Source organism: Pan troglodytes, chromosome 9 (assembly GCF_028858775.2).
Source record: "Pan troglodytes isolate AG18354 chromosome 9, NHGRI_mPanTro3-v2.0_pri, whole genome shotgun sequence".
Taxonomy (NCBI): Eukaryota; Metazoa; Chordata; class Mammalia; order Primates; family Hominidae; genus Pan; species Pan troglodytes.
In genome coordinates this window covers 85024297-85047499 of record NC_072407.2, presented here as the reverse complement: position 1 = coordinate 85047499, position 23203 = coordinate 85024297, and the positions used below count along the sequence as shown (strand labels likewise).

At 41.5% G+C, this 23203-nt stretch overlaps 1 protein-coding gene across 8 annotated transcripts in view; it reads left to right on the top strand.

The window, feature by feature from the left end:
• Window positions 1–23203, top strand: part of RAB30 (RAB30, member RAS oncogene family) — a 93030-nt gene that overhangs the window by 53970 nt on the left and 15857 nt on the right. For all 8 annotated transcript variants that reach the window (XM_001175176.6, XM_016921725.4, XM_054661582.2 and 5 more), the window contains one exon: window positions 21007–21107. In XM_001175176.6, the coding sequence (XP_001175176.1) occupies window positions 21015–21107 (93 nt within the window). In that variant the 5' untranslated portion in view covers window positions 21007–21014. The remainder of the gene's footprint in view (window positions 1–21006; window positions 21108–23203) is intronic.

Here is a 23203-nt window from a genome sequence, read left to right as displayed (position 1 = left end):
TAAACGAACAACCCACAGAGTGGGAGAAAATACTCACAAACTATGCATCTGACAAAAGACTAATATCCAGAATCTACAAGGAACTCAAACAAATCAGCAAGAAAAAGAACAAATTAATCTTATCAAAAAGTGGTTAAAGGACATAAATAGACAATTCTCAAAAGAAGATATACAAATGATCAATAAACATGAAAAAGTGCTCAACATCAGTAATTATCAGGGAAATGCAAATTAAAACCACAATGAGATACCACCTTACTCCTCCGAGAATGGCCATAATTAAAAAATCAAAAAATAGTAAATGTTGGTGCAGATGTGGTGAAAGGAAACACTTTTTTTTTTTTTTTTGAGATGGAGTCTTGCTCTGCAGCCAGCCTAGAGTGCAGTGGCACAATCTTGGCTCACTGCAACCTCCGCCTCCCAGGTTCAAGTGATTCTCCTGCCTCAGCCTCCCGAGTAGCTGGGACTACAGGCGCATGCCACCATGCCCAGCTAATTTTTGTATTTTTAGTACAGACAGGGTTTCACTATGTTGGCCAGGATGGTCTCAATCTCCTGACCTTGTGATCCACCTGCCTTGGCCTCCCAAAGTTCTGGGATTACAGGCGTGAGCCACCATGCCCAGTGGAAAATGAAACACTTTTACACTGCTGGTAAGAATGTAAACTAGTACAACCACTATGGAAAACTGTACAGAGATTCCTTAAAGAACTAAAAGTAGAACTACCATTTGATCCAGCAATGCCACTACTGGGTATCTACCCAGAGGAAAGTAAGTCATTATATGAAAAAGACACTTGCACACACATGTTTATAGCAGCACAATTCACACTTGTAAAAACATGGAACCAGCTTAAATGCCCATCAACCAATGAGCAGATAAAGAAAATATGCTATATATACACCATGATATACTACTTAGTCATAAAAAGCAATGAAATAATGGCATTTGCAGCAAGCTGGATGGAGTTGGAGATCATTATTCTAAGTAAAATAATTCAGGAATGGAAAATTAAATATCGTATGTTCTCACTTGTAAGTGGGAGCTAAGCTATGAGGATGCAAAGGCATAAGAATGACATGGACTTTGGGGACTTGGGGGGAAAGGTGGGAGGGGGCTGAGGGATAAAAGACTACACATTGGGTACAGTGTACACTGCCTTTGGTACACTGCACCAAAATCTCAGAAATTATCACTAAAGATCTTAGCCATGTAACAAAAAACCACCTGTTCCCCAAAAATTATTTAAATAAAAAATTTAAAAAAGAAATAAAAATCTCTTTGCTACATTATTATTATTATTTTGATACAGGGTCTCACTCCTGTTGCCCAGGCTGGAGTGCACTGGAACTATCACGGCTCACTGCACCCTCTACTTCCCAGGCTCAAATGATATTCCCACTTCACCCTCTAGTAGCTGGGACTACAGGAGCACGCCAACATGCCCAGCTAATTTTTGTATTTTTTGTGGGGACGTAGTTTTGCCATGTTACTCAGGCTGTTCTCGAACTCCTGGGCTGAAGTAATCTGCCCAACTCAGCCTCCCAAAGTGCTAGGATTACAGGTGTGAGCCACCGTGCCCAGCTTCTATACCTTATTAAGTCACTGAAGAGTTTAGCCCCTCAAGTTTTTCCACTTACATTGCACTGTGATTTTTCCATGTCCCCATCCTCCCCTCCAACTCATTCTGAACATGAAAGGGCAACCATTGGGGGTCCTGCAGCTAGTAGGACCCCAGCCAGATGTGCACACATAAATGACATTTGAGTGAAAATGCAACAATAGAAGTCTGTATGAGGAACAGAGTTTGCTTACATCGAAGTGAGAAGGGGGTGTGTGTTTGCATTGGTGCTCCCAAGTTCTCTGAAGCTTCCTTCCGACTCTGTTCTGATTATCTTCAGAGCCTGGAGTTGGGACCTTTTGCAAATGCTGTTGTATATATTACGGTCAATTGTGTAGAAAGAGAATGCACTTGCAAGTCAAAACACCTGGATTAGTGTCCTGGCTTCACTGCCTACCAATGTATTTGTTAGCCTTGGGCACATTTTTAACTTTTTAAGATTAAGTCTTATAGATCTTTGTAATTTGTAATTAGGCCCCCTGTCTCTGCCATCATTAAATTTATCTAATCACTGGATTATTTTCAGTAACAAATAAATATGCTGTAGTATTTCTTATCTGAAAAGAAACCAACCTTCCCAAATTCCCACAACCTTTTAAAATTTTGTCTCTTAAATATTGCAAAATAAATTTATTTTTTAACTTAAAAATCTGTTGACATTAGATCCCCTGTAGCTATCTCCTAGTTTCTCTGTTTCTTTTCTCAGAAACACTTACATAAGTTGTCCATAGTTTTGGTCTGACTTTCTCCTCCACTCCCCCAATTCTAATCTCTTTCTCTCATTTCATCAGGACCGTCCTTGTCTCTGTCAACCAGTGGCCTTCATGTTGCCAAATCTAAGGCCACTTCGTTGTTTTTTTGTTTGTTTGTTTTATTTTGTTTTGAGACAGAGTCTCACTCTGTTGCCCAGGCTGGAGTACAGTGGCATGATCAGAGCTCATTGCATCCTCAACCTCCCTGGCTCAAGCAATCCTCCTGCCTCAGCCTCCTCAGTAGCTGGGACTACAGACACGTGCCACCATGACCAGCTAATTTTTGTATTTTTTGTAGAGATAGGGTTTCGTCATGTTGCCCAAGCTGGTCTCAAACTGCTGGTCTCAAGGGATCTGCCTGCCTCATTCTCCCAAAGTGTTGAGATTACAGGCATGAGCTACCATGCCCAACCCATCTCTTTGTTTTAATCTTAGTTATTCTCTTAGCAGCATTTGACAAGACTGATCACCATTTTCTTTGACACTCTACTTCTTGATTCTCTTCCTACCTCTCTGAGCTTTCTTCAGTCACCTTCTTCCCTCAATCTCTAAATGGTGATATGCCCAGGTTCTGAAATGGCCCTCTTCTCTATTTATCCACTCTCCATAGATATCCTCTGATAATTCAATGGCTTTAAATAACATCCATTTGCTAGTGACCCTCATGTTTGTATCTTTAGCCTCAGACTCTCTCTCTGGAACTTCAGATTCATGTCCACATAGATGTCTGAGAGTCCTTACATTTCCTAACATGGCCAAAAGAGGACTCTTGATTCAGCTCCACTCCAATCTCGCTGTTTTCCCAATCTTCCCAACTTCACAAAGTGGTGCCATTATCCCCCCATGTGCTCAAGTCAAATATCTAGGTATTACTTTTCATTTCTTTCTTTCTTTCCCATCCTCTTTCCAATCCTTTAGCAAGTTCTATCTTCTCTATCTTCAAAAACACTCCAAAATTTATACCCTTCTCTCCATCTCCACTACCAGCACCCTGGTCCAAGCCATATGATCTCTCACCTAGACTATTTGCAGTAGCCTCCTAACTAGTCTGTTTGTTTCTACTGGTATCCACACCATCATACCCTCCATTATAGAGACTAGAAAAAAATTTTAAAAATGTTAATTGGTTTGTGTCACATTTCTTAAAAGCCTCTACGTGGCCTTACATTGAACTCAGAATGAAATCCAAACTCCTTGCCCTGGCTTTCCAAGCTCTATGTGACCTGTCCCACAGCAGTCTCCCAGTTCTCTTCTTGTTGACCATGTGCTCAGCCTCAGTGTCCCTTCTTTCAGTTCCTTGAACATGCCAAGCTCATTGTCACATAGGGCCCCTGTACTTGCTGATCTCTATGCCTGAAATGTACTTCTTCCATTCTTCATGTGCTTGACTCGCCCCTTCCTTCCTTCCTCTTTCTTTTCTTCCTTTCCTTTCCTTTCCCTTCTCTCTTCCTTCCTTCCTGCCTCCCTCCCTCCCCTTCTCTTTCTTTCTTTCTCTTTCTCTCTTTCTCATTCTTTCTCTTTCTCTCTTTCTTTTTCTCCTTGCCTCCCTCCTTCCTTCCTTCCTTCCTCTTTCTTTTTTCTTTCTTTCTTTCTTTTCTTTCTTTCTTTCTTTGTCTCTCTCTCTCTCTCTCTGCCTCTGCCTCTGCCTCTCTTTCTTTTCTTCTGTCTCCCCCTGTCTATCTTTCCTTTCAAAAGGAAAGAGGTCTTAGTCCGTTGCCTTGATTGGAGTGCACTGGCATCATCAAAGCTCACTGCAGACCTCCTGGGCACAAGGGACCCATCTGCCTCAGCCTCTGAGTAGCTGGGACTACAGGTGTGTACCACCACATCCAGCTAATTTTTAAATTTTTTGTAGAGATGAGGTCTCACTGTGTTGTCCAGTCTGGTCTTAAACTCCTGGTCTCAAGTGTTCCTTCTGCCTCAGCCTCCCAGAGTGCTGGGATTACAGGTGTGAACCACCAAGCCTGGTCTGGCTCTTTCTTATTCAATTCTCATCTTAAATATACCCACTTCAGAGAGAACTTCTGTGACAGCTATCCAGTCTTTTCCTCCTGTTTTAATTCTCTACTAGCACTTATCACTGTCTGATACTTTTCTTGTTTATTTATGTATATGCTTATTTTCCCATTCATTCATTCATTGCTCTATTTTTATGCTGTATGAGAGGGGGACCTTGTCTTCTTGTTCATCATGGTATCCCCTGCTTCTGGGTATGTGACTTGCACATAGTAGATGCTCAGTACAAATGTATGAAATGAGTGAATGTTTTTCTCACCTGTAAAATGTAGAGGCCAACACTTATGTCTCAGAGTTGTTGAGGACTTGCATTATCTAATTTGATAATGCAGGTAAAGTGGATAGGTCTGTGTCTAGCACATTGTTTTTATAGAAACTATTATTTTCTAAGTATCTGGCTTATTGTAGACATTCAATAAAGGTTAGTTCTCTTTCTTTATTTGTTGCAGTCTGGATCTCCTGCAGTATTTTATATTTAATTGACCTGCACTTTGGGTCCTCCAATGCACACAGAGACACTGCATTGTAGCAAGGTTTGACTTTCTCTTGGGAAATTATAGTTTTCTTCTCTTTGGTTATATGATCTTTGCCAATTAACTCTCCTTAAGATCAAATTGCTTTGGGGTTTGATTTCCTCATCGTAGTGTTTAGTTTCTCTGAAAAGCACTCTCAGCTTTTGTGTGTACTGATCAGTTTTTCTTTTGCATTTATTTAATATTTAGTCTACTGAAATGTCAGGCAATGAGAATACAGATAGGAATTTGCAGGAGCCTCTGTCCTTAAGGCCTAGTGGAGGAAACAGGATACATAAACCAACAAGAATAATAAAGTGTCTGGCCAGGCGCAGTGGCTTATGCCTGTAATCCCAGCACTTTGGGAGGCCGAGGCAGGCGAATCACTTGAGGTCAGGAGTTTGAGACTAGCCTGGCCAACGTGGTGAAACCCCTGTCTCTACTAAAAATACAAAAATTAGCCAGGCATGGTAGTGCATGCCTATAATTCCAACTACTAGGGAGGCTGAGGCAGGAGAATTTCTTGAACCCAGGAGGCGGAGGTTGCAGTGAGCCGAAATCACACCATTGCACTCCAGCCTGGGCAACAGAGTGAGACTCTGTCTCAAAATAATAAAAATAAAAATGAAAATAAATTTTAAAAAAAGTGTCTATGGAGAAACTCTGCAGAACATAGAGGAGGCACAAAGTAGAGAGTGACCAATTCACAGGGAGGGTGGGGGTATGGTTTGAGAGATAATTGGTTGTTTACCACCCAATAAAGAGAGATGAGCCCTGTGAGTAAAGGTGTGAAGGGATGAACCTGTCTAGGGGCCCACGCTCTGGGAACTTGGCAAGACTGCGTGATCATAGCGGTAGTCATAGTGGTAACAGGTCATGAGAAGCAAAGCCTGAAAGATACGAGGTGCTGGGCTGTGGAGGGCTCTGCATGCCCTGCTGGAGAATTTGAACTTCCGCCCAACAATAACAATAACAGTAGCAGCACCTAACATTTACTGAGCACTTCCTCTTTGCCAGGCCCTCTTCTTTGTACTTTATTGTATTAATTCCTTTAATCTGCACAACGGTCCTATGGGGTAAGTACTGTTATTATCCCCATTTGTAAATAAATACACATAGGATAGGTATTGAATTTGTTCTTAAAAATAATAATAAATAAATAAATGTAGGCACCAAGAGGACAAGGAACTTGCCCAGGGTCACCCAACTCATAAAGAGCATTCAGAGCATTCAGAAAGAGCAGTCTGAGGATTCAGACTCAGGCAGTGTGGCTCCAAAGTTTGCCCTCTTAACCAGGGCACTGTACTACTTCTTACAGACAACTATGTGGGGGCAGCCAGAGCCCTGGAAGAGTTTTAAGTGTGGGAATGACATGATTAGATTAGTTCTTTGGAGAGGCTGCAGTGGAGTCGCATTGCATCTTGTACAAGTGTTCATTTCTAAAAGCATTGGAGGCAAAAAATGTCAAGTTCCATTTCTTCTTGCCTCTGAGTGAGGTTTGCTATGCTAGTGGTGGCATACCACATCTTAGGCAGTCCAACACAGCAGCTTTTTTCCTCTATCCTTAGAACAGAGGACAGAGTCTTTGGAAGACATGCATATAATAGATGAATCATCAGTTTGTGTTGAGGGACTCTGTTGTTTGAAAAGCACAAAAGTATCACACTCCTGCAGAAACTGAGCCCCTCAGTGGTGACAACAGACTCAGCCTCCCCTCATTTAGTGCATGTCCAAGCCTGTGCATTGCTTAGATAATGTTTTTCCCTGCCCTTGTTTCTCTCTCTAGAGAAGTCCATAGTGATATGGGTGCGTGTTAGGCCTGTGATGGTCTGCATTGCATTTGGCAGCAGAATGGAAGAAGGACAGCCTGCAAGTGGGGAGGCAGGAAGAAGGCAGGGAAAACAAGCAGAACACAGCAGCTGCTGCCCAGCTACCAGAGTCTGGCCTTGGTGAAGGGCAGGGCAGGAGGCCAGGAGAGTAAGGGTATGAGAAATGTAAAGAAAGTTAAATATTCTGGACCTAATGACCAATTTAATTGGTTTCCTTCAACTTTCTTCTGATCTGAAAACTTAGTACATCATTGTATCATTTTGTTTTCAGTCTGTTAAATGCCTTTCTAATTCCAACTACATTATTCAGTCTTCCAGCTTTAATACACAGTACTCACCATGTTCTTGGCTTATGGCTACTGAAATAGACCTAAGAGTCATCTACAGGTGTTAGGAACCTTGATTGGTCCATTTATTTTGTCATAGTGGTACAATATTCTCTTTTTTACTTACAAACTGACATTATGTGGGGTCTCTTGATAGCCACCATTATGTTATAGTACAAGATTTATATTAAGTTCTCTGGTTTCTCAAAATTGAAATGATTTTGTAACTGCTTTAAAGAAATGTTGATGTGATTACAACAACGATCAAAACAAAACCAAACCAGCCAGTACATAGGAAAAAGAAACTAGGAGAAACACATCAAAATGTTGACAGTGATTGCATTTGTATTGGCAATTTTATTTTTCCCTTTTCTGTATTTCTAAAGTTCTGAAAATGTGTCTATGGTACATACAAAATGTTAACAACTTGTTTTTTAAAAAATAACAAACTTCAAAAATAAAAGGTCTCTGTAATCTCATAATTCTAGCATAACACATTTTTACTTTTGAAATGCCCTTGTTGATATACATGTGTATTTTTCATAGCTGCAGTCCTGACAAATGCAGCTTTGCAAATTCTTTTCATTTTACAGCCTATTGTCAACATTATTTCATTTTTCTACACAGTTTTCATAATTGGCATTTCTAATGGCTGCCTTGCATTCCATGGTGTTGATGTTCTATATGGAACTTTCCTTTGGACATTTTGATTGTTTCTAGTTCTTTACTGTTTTAGATAAGAGGTAATGAGTATTTTTGTTCATTTGGCATTTTGGGTTCGTTCAGTTATTTCCCTAAAGTGAATTCTCAGCAGTGAGCTAACTGCATGAAAGGTTTGGATTCTTTTATGGCTTTTGGTATGTGCCAAGTAAGACCCTGCCTTCTGGAAGAGCCCATTGAATGTGGATGGTCACTGGCTTCATATATGTGTACCTGTCCCATGTTTCCCTCCCCACTATTGAGCCCCTAAGATATTTTAATAATGTGCATTGGAAAAGATATAAATATAAAAAAAAGGAAATAAGCTATTCATAATCTCACCACCCAGAGGTAAGAATTTTAAAAATTTATTTCCTTCTAAGTATTTATTTATTTATTTATTTTAGAGACAGGATTTCACTCTGTCTGGAGTGCAATGGCGTGATCACAGTTCACAGTAATGCCTAACTTCTAGGCTCAAGAGATCTTCCCACATCAGCCTCCTGAGTAGCTAGGAGCATAGACATATGACACCACACCTGGCTAATTTTTAAATTTCTTGTAGAGGTTGGGTCTTGCTGTGTTGCCTGGGCTGGTCTCAAACTCCTGGCCTCAAGCGATCCTTCCTTCTTGCCCTCCCAAAGCACTGGGATAACAGGCACAAGCCACCACGCCCAGTCCAAGTATTTATTTCATAATGCTGTATCATGTGGCTTCTCTGTTAGCCCTTCTCTATTGGTATATAGAGGTTTTACTTCTCCCTCCATCTTGGGGGTCATCTTAGCCAGATGTGGTGGCCCACACCTGTAATCCCAGCACTTTGAAAGTCCAAGGCAGGAGGATCACTTGAGGGCAGGAGTTCAAGACCAGCCTGGACAACATAGTGAGACCACATCTCTACAGAAAGTAAAAGTAAGTAAATAAGTAAATCTTTGTGCACATTTAGGAAGCATTCTGTAGGAAAATTCCCAGGAGCAGAATTTTCCTCTTGCTGGGTTGAAGTGTGTGGACCTTGTGAAGGCTTTTGATGAGTATTGAAAGGCTTTTGATGAGTATTGAAAAGTTGCTATTGAGGAAAGTTGTGCCTCTTTCTACTTCACCTGTTAATGTTTGGATGCCATTCCTGCCTTCAGTAGGTTAACACCAGTGGCCATTTATTTATCTGTTTATCTTGAAATAAGTTTGGACCTCTCTGGTCTTTTGTTATTTGTTTTTATTTTATTTTATTTTATTTTATTTTATTTTATTTTATTTATTTTTGGTGTTTTTGGCTCCCTGGGCATGTTGTTCCTGGGATTAAAATCCCAGAATTTATATTTTCTTTAGGATTTCCCTCAGGTTCCATCTGTTGCTAAATTTTACACATCCACATCTTCCATCCTGTACCCTGCAGCATGGTTACAGAATTCTTGATTTCATAGACTTTTTGAAATCTGGAACTCTTTGAAAGAGACTACTTATTTTGGCTTAAAAATTTCCCTGTTTTTGGCCAGGCGCGGTGGCTCACGCCTGTAATTCCAGCACTTTGGGAGGCCGAGGCGGGCGGATTGCCTGAGGTCAGAAGTTTGAGAACAGCCTGGCCAACATGGTGAAACCCAGTCTCTACTAAAAATATGAAAATTAGCCAGGCATGGTGGCGGGTACCTGTAATCCCAGCTACGTGGGAGGCTGAGACAGAATTGCTTGAACCTGGGGCATGGAGGTTGCAGTGAGCTGGGATCTCACCATTGTACTTCAGCCTGGGTGATGAGAAACTCTGCTCAAAAAAAAAAAAAAAAAAAAAAAAAACAAGTTTCCTGCTTTTTGGCCATTTCTTTAATAAATACTTGTTGAATTCAAGTTTGAGGAGCTCAGGATTCATTGTTATGTGATGGAGTCTAACGTATATGGGAATTGAAGAGAGGTGAATTTGGGCCAGATTATGAAGAGCCTTGTTACACCATCCTACCTAAGGAGTTGAACTGCATCCTCAAGGCTGATAATTAGTTGGCACTTTTGGGAAAACACTTTGTAGACTGGCCGCAGGGAACCTGGTTAGAAGTCCACAGTAGGCTGGGTGGGGGAGAGCTGACTAGTCCCTGAGCCATGTTGGTGCAGTAGGGACAGGGTAAGCAGGGGTGTATTCAAGCAGGCCTTGGTGACAGATAGGTTATGGTATGCTGTGTGAGTGTGTGTGCATGTGTGTGCGTCCATCCCTGTTGAGGGAAAATTTGTACCCTATCTTCTGCATAAGAATTTGCCATGATACAGGAATTTGCCAAGATAATGCACTGGAAAACACTTAGGAAACTAAAAGTGCTCTATAGATGTAAAAACATTGATAGTAACAATATGTAAGAAATTCTGCCCAATGGGGTTGATTCAAGGATGCAATAATGGCCTGGTGTGTGTAAAGCTCTAGACAAGTAGTCATTCTTTTGCTTGACACAGGACCTGTCACAAACTTGGGAGAGTTCTTTTTTTGTCTTCATCTATTCAGGTTGCTGAGCATGTGGACACTTGCTTCCCTCTCACTTTTTCTCCTGCTTCCAGTGAGGAGGGAATATGAACAGCTGAGGGAGGGGTCCAGCCTGGTGTGACAGTCTTCCAACAGGGAGAAGACATCTCTGTTCCTGGTAGGCCTCTGATCTCCGGGGCAGAGGACCATCAGGGGAAAGACTTGAGCCCAGTTCTGAGCCGTGGCCCTGACCTCTGGCTGCCTGGCCAGGCTGCTTTGTGTGTTCAGCCCGGTGGGAGGAGACTGAATAAGCCGATAAGAAGGTTCTTCCGGTCCAGCCAAGCAGGCGCAGGGAAGCTTCTGCAGAGGAAAGATTAGACACGGTCCCTGATTTAGAGAATACAAGGGGGAAGGCAATGGGGCAAAGCCCAGAGCTCTTTGCAGTGGTATTGTTTATTGTTGGAGGAGGACAACAGAGGGAGCCCCACCTGCTTGTGCAGAAGACAGAAACAGCAAGTTGGGTCTGCAGGTGCCTTTTTAAGGGCAGTTTAACAAACATGTTTTGCAGACAGAAGTCTCCAACTTGGAAGGGGGTCGATGAGTGGGAAGGGTATCCTTTTTCTTCCCCCAGGAAACAAAGCAGGAGTATTTCCAGGCACATCTGAGCCTCTTTGTCAAGCACCTGCTCCCAGGTGCTGTGGTACGAAACAAATTAGCCCCGCCTGGGGAGTTAACTGAGTGGGTCCTAAGCGGTGGCCTCTTCCCTTCTCTTCTCACCTATATGTGGAAAACCAAATCTGTGCTTAGTGTAGGGATGCTCCCCATGGCCAGCTTCTCACTATGGCAGAAAGAGCACCAGAAGATAATTCAGGTGTTTGCTTGGGTTAATGCTGATGAAATGCTGCTTTGTGGAATCATTCTCATGTTTGGAATCCCAAATCCGTTTTGTATTTCTAGGAATTAGGAAAATATCAAACATAATATATGAAGAATAAAATAAAATATTTGATTGTCTTGATTTTTGAAAATAGTATTATGGAGGTCTCAGGCCTGCTTTATTTTTCATTTTCATTTTTACTTTTTGCATATCTTAAAAAGTATTCTAAGGGCTGCTTCTGAGCTGCTTCCTCCTAACTCCACCCCCAATCCATGGCATGTGTTCATGCCAGCCACCCCTGACAGTTTTGTCTGTGGCCTTGCCCAATGGAGATTTATACTTGCAGATCTTATTTGTCCTGGAAGCAGCTCTGATTTGGAGTCAGGGGACCTGTGTTTGCTCTTCTGGCTCTGTTGCTTACATGCTGCGTGGCCTGAGGCAAGTCACTATCTTGGTTTCAAATCTCATTTCTGTAAAATGGGGAGAAAAAGATGAGCTCCTTCTGTTTCCTCAGAAATGTTCTGTGTCAGAGTGAAGTGAGAGTAATTTGTAAGCTGTAAGAATGTGTGAGAGTTTTGTTTTTATTCATGACACAAGCAAGCTATTGTTTGATCCATTGGTTTTGGCTGCCATACTGTGGATACTTGGTTTTGAGGGAAGTTGGTCTGAAAGAATGAATCCTCCTTGTAGAGACTCACTATGCTGAGACATGGTTTAGAGAAAGCAGTGATACACACAATGAACTGGAAAAGCAACTCCAGAGTCTGGGTGGGACATTCCTTCCTGGGGTCCCTGTCCCATGAAGGGGTGCAGCTGGGCAAAGAGAAAGACACAAAGATTGAAACAGAGTACCCCAAATAGATTTTTTTTAAAACAGGGCCTTTCTCCCTGTATTAGGAAAACTGTCTTGCTTTTGAAGCACTACTATAGACTGAATAAAAAGGCAGAGTATAATTTAAGAGTTGGAGGTTATCTTCTTTCCTAGAAAGAGCTAAATATTATAGCCTCCCCAGGGGCAACTACTGTTGCCAGTTTCTTTTGTGTCATTCCAAAAATATCTTGTGCCTATACAGATATAGAATCATATGCCCCCGCCCTTTCTTCATACTGTAAACACACCATTCTTTGCCTTGCTTCTTTCATTTAATACATCTTGCAGATATCCATAGCAGGCTGTGTGCTGGTCCATTGTTGTATGGCTACCTTAATCTATATAACCATTTTCTGCTAATGGACTTTTAGGTTGTTTTTATAATTGCTATTCCAAATACTGTTGTAATAAATATCCTACTACATGTGCCTTTGTGAGTATAAATGTGATAGATTCCTAGAAGTGCAATTGCTGGGTCAGAGGGTTTGTAATAGCGTTTTTAGCTTTAAATCAATAGTGCTCTCCATAGAGGTTGCATTGATTTACCTCCCACCAGTAGTATACAAGTGCCCCATTTCTCCATAGTGTCACCAGTACAGGATAAACTTGGCCAATCTGAGATGAATGGCCTCTTATTATAACTACATATAGTTAAAATTATAATTTATAAGTATAAATTTACTATAGTTTGAATTTACTTTTGTGAGTAAGGTTGATCAGTTTTTTAAAAAAAATATGTAAGTGCTATTTTTATTCCTTTCCTGTGAATTATCTGCTCATGTCCTTAGCCTATTTTTTCTAGTCGGTTATTGAATTTTTCTTATTCATTTTGTAGGAACTTCTTATGCATGTAATCAATTAGACCTTAATAATATATATTGCAGTCAGTTCTTCATTTTTATTGTTTTGCCATACAGAATTTTTGAAACATTTAGTGAAATTTCTCAGCCTTTTTACTTTATAGCCTTGATTTTGAGTAATTCTTAGAAAGCCTTCTCTACTTTAAGATTTTATATATATATATATATATATATATATAATGTTTTCTTCTAGTACTTTTATGCCTTCAGTTTTTTAGATCCAAACTTTGAATCCATCCAGAATTTATTTTAGTATAAGGAGTGAGACAGATCTCCAACTTAATTTTTTTCCACAAAGACCTGGGTTTTGAATCCAGGCACTTTTACTCATTAGCTGTTTGATTTTTGAACTAATTAATCTCTCTGAACCTCAGTTTTCTTATCTGTATAATGGGAATATTAATACCCATTTGATGGCCTACTGAAAAGATTAAATAAGATTACATGTGGAAAACATTTAGCACCGTTCCTAGCACACAGTGTGTTCAAATCACGGTCCAAGTGGCCAGGAACCTGGGGACACAGTGTGTGTTCTGGCAGAGGAGAAATTCTAGATAGCCAGGATACAGAGGCCACCTTGTGACTCACTAGTGTGTCAGAGTAAGTAAGTCACTTCATTACCTAAACCCTCAGTTTCCTCACTTGCAGAATGAATGATTAGAGCTTTCTCTTGAGGTTGTTGGGAGGTCCAGATTAGATAATGTCTGTGAAAGAATTTTGTAAACTATAAAGGGCAACGTAAAAATGCTGGAGTTTACAGTCTGGTGAATAAGGAGCAGCCACAGCACAGGTGCGTGTTTGACATTTGTGGCCAAGGAGAATAATTAACTTGCAATAACATGAAATTAGCAGCTGATGTAAAGCAAGTGAGCTTGTAGCAGTTGATTATAGTAATGGTTAGTAATTGCCTCCTAGTGATTAAGCAATAATGAGCTTCCAGGGACAGAACCTTGTTAGGCGGAAAGATGGATGAAAGGCTTTCAATTCAGTGTGCACTTACTGAACACAGCAGTGGGACAAGCAGAGACAGGTGTCTTGTTGAGGTACAGTCTTTGTCCTTAAGGATAGTAGGGGGTGAGAGACACATAAAGCATGGCTCCTTCCATGGGCCTGACACACATGCGGGGATATACTTGGAGGAAGGTCCACAGTGCTCTGGGATCATCAAAGAGGGTGAGACTCACCTGCTGAGCCCCCTGTGCCAGTCTGAACCCACCTTCCAGAGTCTGACCCAGATTCTAAAGAACCCCTATGATGCCTTCTTGAAATTTTACTTGCCCTTTTTTATTCCTCTGGTTGTTTTGGATTTATCAGGGATATCTTGTTTCTCATGCCCTGCCCATCGCCCTCCACAGCTTCTGGGCAAGCATGGTGTTATGCCTAGGGCCTCTATTTCTACTGTGACCTGAGTACTCAGATGGGATGTCCAGTTCATTTTGAATTTCAGGTAAACAACAAACTTTAAAATATGTCTCATGCAATATTTGGAACAAATTTATATTAAAGTGTATTTGTTGCCATCTGACCATCTGAAACTGAAATTTGACATGGTCAGGGTGATATGACCTGGATTTCTTATTATTTATTTTTAAAAAACTATATCTGGCAACCCTACCTGGGCAGCTCTTATTTCAAATGCTATAAAATATAATAGTGTTTACTACACTAATGTTTCATGGAGCCCTAGTAGCAAGGCATATATAAAAGGTGTTTTATATGAGAAAAGAATTCTCAGCTAAAATCATGTTTGGTAAATCCTGTATTAAATGAAGTTAACTGGCCTTCGTTATGGGAATTTTCAGAACATTTTAAACCTCCAAGATTGGGTGATAGTATTTAGTATTTCTCAAAGTTATGTTACTGTGAAGCTATCCTCTACATCCCCCACTTACTGAGTATCTAGGGTCATATGACCAAATGTTGAATGAATTTTGAGGGTCTCTGGTAATCGGTTCTATTTGCAGACCATGAGTTCTGATTTTGGGTTTTGGGAAAATACCATTCTATAGAAAAAAATTTATATAATTCTATGATGCTGTTTTTTTTAAATTAACAAATTTGTAATAAAATATACACATAGACACGAGTGTATATAAAGAAAAAGACTAGAGCCAGGTGTGGTGGCTCATGCCTATAATCCCAGCACTTTGGGAGGCTGAGGTGCGTGGATCACCTGAGGCTGGGAGTTTGAGACCAGTCTGACCAACATGGAGAAACCCCGTCTCTACTAAAAACACAAATTACCCAGGCATGGTGGCGCATGCCTGTAATCCCAGCTACTGGGGAGTCTGAGGCAGGAGAATCGCTTGAACCCAGGAGGCAGAGGTTGCGGTGAGCCGAGATCATGCCATTGCACTCCAGCCTGGGCAACAGGAGCAAAATTCCGTCTAAAAAAAAGAAAAAAGAAAAAGACTAGGAGGATATATACCAGAATGCTAACTGTAATTATTCCCCAGAGAAGGTCTGGGTAGGGAAAGAGATGATAGATGATTTTCTTTTCCTTTTCGCTTGTCTGTATTTTCTGCAGTCAGTATATATGACTTTTGTCAGAATGGTGGGAAAAACCATTTATATATTTTTAAAAGGAGTACCTTTCCATATATTATCTTATTTGCCTCTCACGCAACTCACTGGTATAGATTCTAATATCATCCCCATTTTATGGATAAGGAAACCACACAGTGCTCTTTAACAGATCCAGGCCCTCTTGCTTCATCGCCTATGCTGCCTCTTTGATATGGAAGCATAACCACACTTGCTGTTGTGGGAAGGGGCCTTGTTGCCTGTTTACCCAGCCCCTCCATTTACAGACCAAGTCAAGGCCCAAAGGACCTGACTGAGACACACAGTTTTTGAATAAGGACAAGTCACCAAAATATTTTAGGGGACTAGGGTTTGGAGGTGTGTCAGAAAGTTGGGGAGAAGACCTGGCCTCTGACTTTATCTGTTATATTGAGCCCCAAAGGGAAAGAGGAAAAATGCACAGGTGTGCAACAGTGAATACAGGCTTTTTTAAGGCCACTTATTCATTTATTTATTGACAGAGTCCCACTCTGTTGCTCAGGGTGGAATGCAGCAGTGTGATCATGAGTCACTGCAACCTTGAACTCCTGGGCTCAAATGATCCTCCTGCCTCAGCCTCCCAAAGTCCTAGGGTTACAGGCGTGAGCCACCACGCCTGGTAAAGGCCACTTTTAAAGAATGGTTTAAATGTTGCCAAATTCACATTGCTTAGAGTGGTTTTTGTTTTTCTTTTTAAGCTTTTCATACTAGATTTCTTTTCCTGTATCTTTTTAAAATTCATTTTTTCATCTTGCTTATCTATTTTTCCAGTTTGAATCTTATCCATATATCCATTTATTTACAACTATTGTGGTGACGATGATATTGGGCATTTTGCTTGCTCATCTGTGCTCCTGTTTATATTCCCTATGCCTGGTACTTAGTTACAGGGATGAATGATGACTGAATTGTGAGAGTGATGCAGCTAAAGTGTGACTTCAGGTCCTGAAAGAATCCTGGGCTGGAGGGCACGGTGAGAAGCAGCGCTTGTGTAATCTGAAGTCAGTGTCTGGCTCCATCAGTGTGGGTGTGTTGCTTCCGGAGCAGGGAGATTCTAGAACACTGTAGTTCAAAGGGCCTGGGGACTCATTCAACTGAGCCTCTAGCCCTCATGACAGAGAGACAATGTCAATTACAAGGCAGGGGGTAGCAGCATCCTGTTGCAGAAAGAACTAGGCTTTGGGGTCAGATGGATCTAGGTTTGAATCCTGTTCCTGAGACTAACTAGCTGTGTGATTTTAGGATGATATCTCTGTCTCAGCTTCCTCTTCTGCAAGTTAGGGATAATAATATGAGTACTTACATCATAGAGTTATGAGGATTAAATGAGCAAATACATGTAGGAGAGTACCCAGGACATAAAAAGCACTGAATAAGTGCCAGCTGTTATCAATGTTAACAATAATAGAATATAAAATACTGCAGTAGTGTTTGGTAGTAGCATATCTTGTGGCGTGTCTACTCCCCAGATGAGGCATGACTTTTGTTGTCAATTTAGGGCTGGGTGTAAATGCTTCTGAATGGGTTTCCCTTATTCAGGGGGAAACGCTGTCTCATCACATGGGGATTGGTGATGCCTGGGCTGTTACTTTATGTACCAAACAGAAGGGCTTCGTCAAAGAGTAGAAGTTTGCAGATAATCTTGTGATCTTTTCATTCAGTAATGTGTTTTCCACTAGAAGCAAAACAGTAACTACAACAGATAACCTGGAGTTTACAGTCCAGCTTTACCCATAGACAGCCTGCATTATTAAAGACCAATTGTTACCCAGAGGTCCATTTAAAAAACATGCCACGTCTTGGCGTGGTGGCTCATGCCTGTAATCCCAGCACTTTGGAAGGCTGAGTGGAAGGATTGATTGAGGCCAGGAGTTCAGGACAAGCCCTGGGTAACATAGTGAGACCCTGTCTCTACAAAAAAATTTAAAAAATTAGCTGGGCACAGTGGCTTGTGTCTGTAATCCCAGCTACTTGGGAGGCTGAGGCAGGAGGATCACTTGATCCATGATCGCGCCACTGCACTCTAGTGTGGGCAACAGAGCAAGATCCTGTCTCAAAAACAAAAGAAAGCAAAACAAACAAACAAAAACACATTCAACAGAGCATTAGAGTAATTTCTTATAGAAAGGGGTAGTGTCTTAACTTATGCTGTAGCTTGCTCCAGGTGGTAACCACATGAGATAATGTTCACCATGACAAAGCCTTTTTTTCACCTTCTTTTTCTAAAGGTGCATAATTTGGGCACCGTTAACTTTCTTTAAGAGCCCTGTTTCTAAAGTCTTTACTTTTGACATTCTCCTCTGGATTTCCTGCTTTGGTTCTTTGACCTCCAGCAAAGATGTAGAAATGAGTGTGTGTCAAACAATCTAGGCACAGAAAAAGAATGCAGTCCAGTCCTGTATTTCCTGTTTCTTATGGGCTTATGAAAGCAGAGAGTTGTGGTCCACAGAGCCTCATGCCTTCCTGCTGTCTGTGTGCCTTTCCGTGAGTTTTATTATTTTTCTTTCTAATAGCGTTATTGAATTTTAGTTTACATATCATGTCCCTGAGTGTTTATCAGGAGTTTGACTTTGATTCTTATTTAAACTTCCACAGGGTGGTACAGTTTTATATTTGAAGCCAGAGGGGAAGAGGAAAGGGTGATCACATTGATTAAGTGCTTGCCTTCATCATGTAATTCATCCATCTTTCTTGAGCTTTTGCTCTGAGCCAGCATTGTGAAAGGCACTTGGGTAGTGGTTCAAGGACATGAATGTGACAGCTAGATTATCTGGGTATGAATCTCAGCTCCACTAGTTATCAGCTGTGGGACCTTACGACTGCTTTTTTAACTTCTCTTGTGTCTCAGCAGCCCCCTCTACCAAATTAGGATACTAATAGTATAGCGTCCCCCTCATAGGGTTGTTTTGAGATTAAATGACTTAATAATATAGAATGAGATGATGATGATGATGGGGAGGGGTTAGGATCTGGACTCAACCTGACACCTCATTGCTCTCATGCTGCTCACAGTCATGAGTGTACATGTGTGTAGGGCTGAGGTGCTGAGGGATGGGGCCAGAGTGTGAGATATGTGAATAATTAATTACAGGTAGCATGGTGAGTTTACAGCAGGAAAGGAGGAGGGCATTGTGGGAGCCTAGAGCAGGGAGGCCCAGGACCTTCGTAGGTCAGAGGAGCAGACTGGAGGAAGTCATGTTGAAGCTGAGATCTCGGGGAGGCTTGGGGTGGTGGGGGAGGGTGCGAGGTTCAGTTGTGTTTTGTGTTCTAGGCAGATGGAACAATATATGTGAAGGTCTAAGGAGAAAAGCAATCCCATGGTATTTAAGTAACTGAGGAAATCCAGTGAGCCTAGAATGTGGATTATGAGGAGAGTGGTAGGAGACAGAGCTGGCAGTGACAGCAGGAACCAGATCATGGAAAATTTGAGAATCCTTTTAAGGAGTTTGGGTGACAAAGAGCCAGGTACTGTCCTTAGGGGCTCCCATTCATTCTTTCATGCATCACAGTTCTGTGGTATAGGTGTTATTGGCCCCATTTTGTTGATGGGGAAGCTGAGGCTTTGAAAAATTGTCATTTGCCCAAAGGCACAGGCTTAGAAGGTCAGTGCAGCCAGGGTATGAACCTTGGTCTCTCTGGCTCCATTTTTCATGATACCATATGCCTTTGGAACATGAAATCTGGTGCTTAGCTTTATGATTTCAGGCCACCCTCTTAATTTCCTTTAACCTCAGTTCACTAATCTGTAAAACAGATAATGTGTTAGTAAATACAAACCTTATATACTTGTAGAAACAAATGGAAATACACATAAAGGGCCAAGTATAATGCTACCACTGCTTATGGACCCAGATTCTTGTACAGAGAAATGTTTTTCCTTCACAGGCCCAATGAACTGGGATGGAACCCCATGAGCTACCTACATGTTGGCTTGGTTGTCAGTCATTTTTCCAAGGATTAATTGAAATCTACACAGACATCATCTTTGCACACAGGGAATTTACTCCCCTGGCTACTTGACAGGTTCAGCTAATTGGGCTCTCCTCTCTGCCCTACAAGCCTGCAGGCATTTGAGCTCCAGGTCTGCTGGTAGGAGTGACCCTGACGCTTTCCCATCTCCCAGCACCCTTCCCCTCATGAGCTCCCTAACTGCCCATTTCCTCTCTCTCCAGAGTCTATTTGGTCTGTTCTGCCTACATCTTAAGAAAAGAGCTCCACTGTTGCACTGTTGGCGCAAATTGTTATTTAGCTTTTTTTTTTTTCATTATTTAACTTTTCTCATGTTGGTCTTGAGGGCAGACATTGTCTCTTCTCTGTATTTCCTGTGGTGATAACAGAATACTATAGTAGGCACCCAGTAGATTACAATTGCTTTTACCAGGATAGGGCTTTATGTGTATCAAGGTTGGTTTTTTTTTTTTTTAGACAGAGTCTCACTCTGTCACCCAGGCTGGAGTGCGGTGGTGATCTCGGCTCACTGCAACCTCTGCCTCCCAGGTTCAAGCAATTCTTGTGCCTCAGCCTCCTGAGTAGCTGGGATTACAGGGGCACGCCACCACACCTGGGTAATTTTTGTATAAGGTTCTTTTCTAAGTTTTAAAAAATCTTCACAGCAGTCCACTGAAGTAGACAGAGCATTCTTTTAGTTGCCCTTTTAGTCACAGTCTTTCTAGCGCAGTTGGAGAAACTAAGGCCTACACATAAGCAACAGGCCCATTAATTAATTTTTTATTTCTATAGGATAGACATTTACAAAGTGTAACTCTGTCCCAGGGGCTAGGAAATAGAGCTGACAGGCATAATCCCATCCCTTAAGGATGAGGCAGATATTTGAACAAACAATTGTATACGGCAAGTGAAGTTTTAGGACAGAGGAGTGTTGAAAGTGTTTAACTTTATTTGGGGAAGATCAGTGAAAGATTCAAAGTGAAAGAGTTGCTGGCATTGGACCTTCAAGGACTTCAAGGTGCAGAAGGGGTGGAAGGGAGGGCATCCCAGGCAGAAGAAATGGCACATACCAAAGCCCAGAGGAGTGAACAGACAGGCACTTTGGGAGGCCCTGTAGCATCAGCATGGCTGGCAGGAGATGTATAGGAGGTAGAGGGGAAAGATGGCTATGACTACCATTTGTAAGACCCTAAGACTTCCAGAAGCAGGAGACTAAAAGGGCCCTTTATAGTTCCTTTCTCTTCATTCAGTCTCCGCATCACTAGCACTTCTTTCCAGAGTCATACACATTCCATAAACGTCCTTTAAGCTCTGGATGGGCTCGCTATTGTCCTTGCTTTTTTGCACCCCAGCTTGCCTACACAGAGGTTTGTCATCTCCTTTTCATGCTGAAAGAAAACAGATTTATCACAGGAGGAAACTGCGACATGATAGCTTGGAGGAATAAAGGTTACCAGGTGAAAGGATATCTGCGTCATTTATTCTCTGTGGCATGAGGTAGCTGAGAAGGAATAAAGTCCGTCTGTGACCAAACACCTGTGTTTCTGTCTAGCTGGCAGGGTCACCGGAGGGGAGCTTTAAATTGCTCTTTAAATGAGTCAGACCTGTTCCCCCGGAGAGAAGGCTGGTGCAGCTTGAGCTCTGTGGGCAAGTCTGACTGGGCCTTTCTCACTTTTGCCTGTGTTTGCCTTGCAGCTGTGTAAATGAGTATGGAAGATTATGATTTCCTGTTCAAAATTGTTTTAATTGGCAATGCTGGTGTGGGGAAGACGTGCCTCGTCCGAAGATTCACTCAGGTAAGGGAACTCGTAAGCCCAGGGTTGGGTTTGTCAGTCTAGCCTGAGGGGTTGGGGGAATCTGTCGAGATGGATGACCAGTTTCAATGCCAGGGTCTTAGCTGTGAGTTCCTGATGCACCCTTTGAAAGCTGCATCTGCTTTGTAGCCAAGGGGTTTTTAAACCACCTCACAGGAGCATGGCCCTGGGAGTCTCCACCAACCCTCCCATGCCTCTTCTTGCTTCCTTTAATGACAAAGGCAAGTGGTTTTGCTGTCAGTGTGCAGTATCAAAACTAAATTATTGGATAAAAGGAAGTTACTAATTAATAATCCCCAGGTGGAAACAAATGAATCTGGATGTCAAACTGAACCTAAATTTTTTAAAACTCTAATACAAATTAAACCAATGAAACTCTGCCTATGCCCCCTTACATCCTCCCAGGAAACCTGAGTGAATCATTTTCATTTAGGACCAAATAGGCCAATTTTCTAAACCTCTTCAGTAGGAATGAAATGAAAATAGTGAAGAATTATCTGAACTGAATTGAATGGTCTCTCTGGGTTGAATTCAATTCTTATCATATGATCTAAGTACAAGTTCCCTTTGGGACTGCCCTTTTGAGAATCACTGCTGGAGATTATATACTGCTTTTATATAGAAATCATTCCGAAGTTGACCTTTTTTGTGTGTTTTCCCCTGAAAAATATGAATGATACCCTTTGTAGGACCATTACATACATATCTTGAATTTTCATAAAGTACTTGTTCAGCAAGTTGGAACTTGCTCCTCTATCTAAGGCATAGGATAACCTGGTGCTGTGGAAAGAGCACTGGCTTGGGAGTTGAGACATGGGTCTTAGTCCTGGTTCTGCCCCTGGCTTGCTCTGTGAGCCTGGGTAAGTTACCTCCCTTTCTTGGGACTGCCTGTTGCACATCAGGGGCTGGGTGAGCTCCAAGGCCCCTTCCAGCTCTGACAGTCTGTGGTTTTGCGGAAAACGAAAGAGGCAGATGGAATAACAAACAGCTAGAGGGCCCAGAGTCACTTTGGAAATGTCAGAGTTTTTCCCATGATAAGTGAATAGAACCCATGCTTTTTACTAAGCTGTGGCCTGGTGAAATCAAAAGTAACAAGCTAATAGGCATCTGGGCTCAGTCAACCGCCATGGAGATATATTGGAAACTCCAGCTGGTTTTACTTCCACCTAACATTAGTCATATTTTCTGCTTTTGACAAAAGGATAAGACTGCAGAGATGTAGTAAAGTTTTCAGTCCCTTTATCAAAAGTTTCCTTGACCTTGTCTTAGTATTGAAAGGTCGCTTAGAGATTATTCAACCCACCTCTCTCACTTTATAGATGAAAGGTCAGATCTAGAGGGGCTAAATGCCTGCTTAGGATCTTATATTGTGAGATTAGATAGAGTGGCAAGGCTAGGATTAGAACCCGGGTTCCAGGTTCTCAGCCTGATAATTTCTGTCTCCTATACATTCTAACTTCTGAGACCATTCTCTTTAAAAGCACAAACTCTGTCATTAGATGTGAAAATGTCTCCATTTTCAACAGTAATTTTTTGCCAACAAGCTCTTTTTTCTTCTTTCTTATTTGTCTTTTATGTCTACGTTTTACCCCTCCCAGCCCCTCAACTCCAACATAAACTCATATTTCAGAGGCAAGATTATGTTCGTTTTTGTTATTTAGCAGACAGTTAAAATGAACTGGATCTAGCTGTTTTTTAGGCACAGAGGTTGGGGAACAAAATGGTAGGTGAAACATTGGGAAGAATCTGTTTAACTTCTTGGCATTTGTTGAGGTGCAAAACATCTGGAGCTATAAACTTGAAGCTTGACAGCTTTTGTATCTGAGCCAAGCCAAAATAGAAGAAAATTGATTCAATATTTGAAAGTAAAGTTATGAATGTTTATATTTACATCTTTTGCAAACATGCAGTAGAACATTTTCTTTTGGTTTGAAGTTCAGTCTTTTAAGCTAAAACTTTAAATACTTTTTAATTAAAGATATCTGAGTCATAGTTGCCAGAACTAATAACGTCCATTTTACTTTAATTTCTGGAAATTCTGGAATATAAGTGAAGAGGGAAGAGAAACTGGGTGAAGA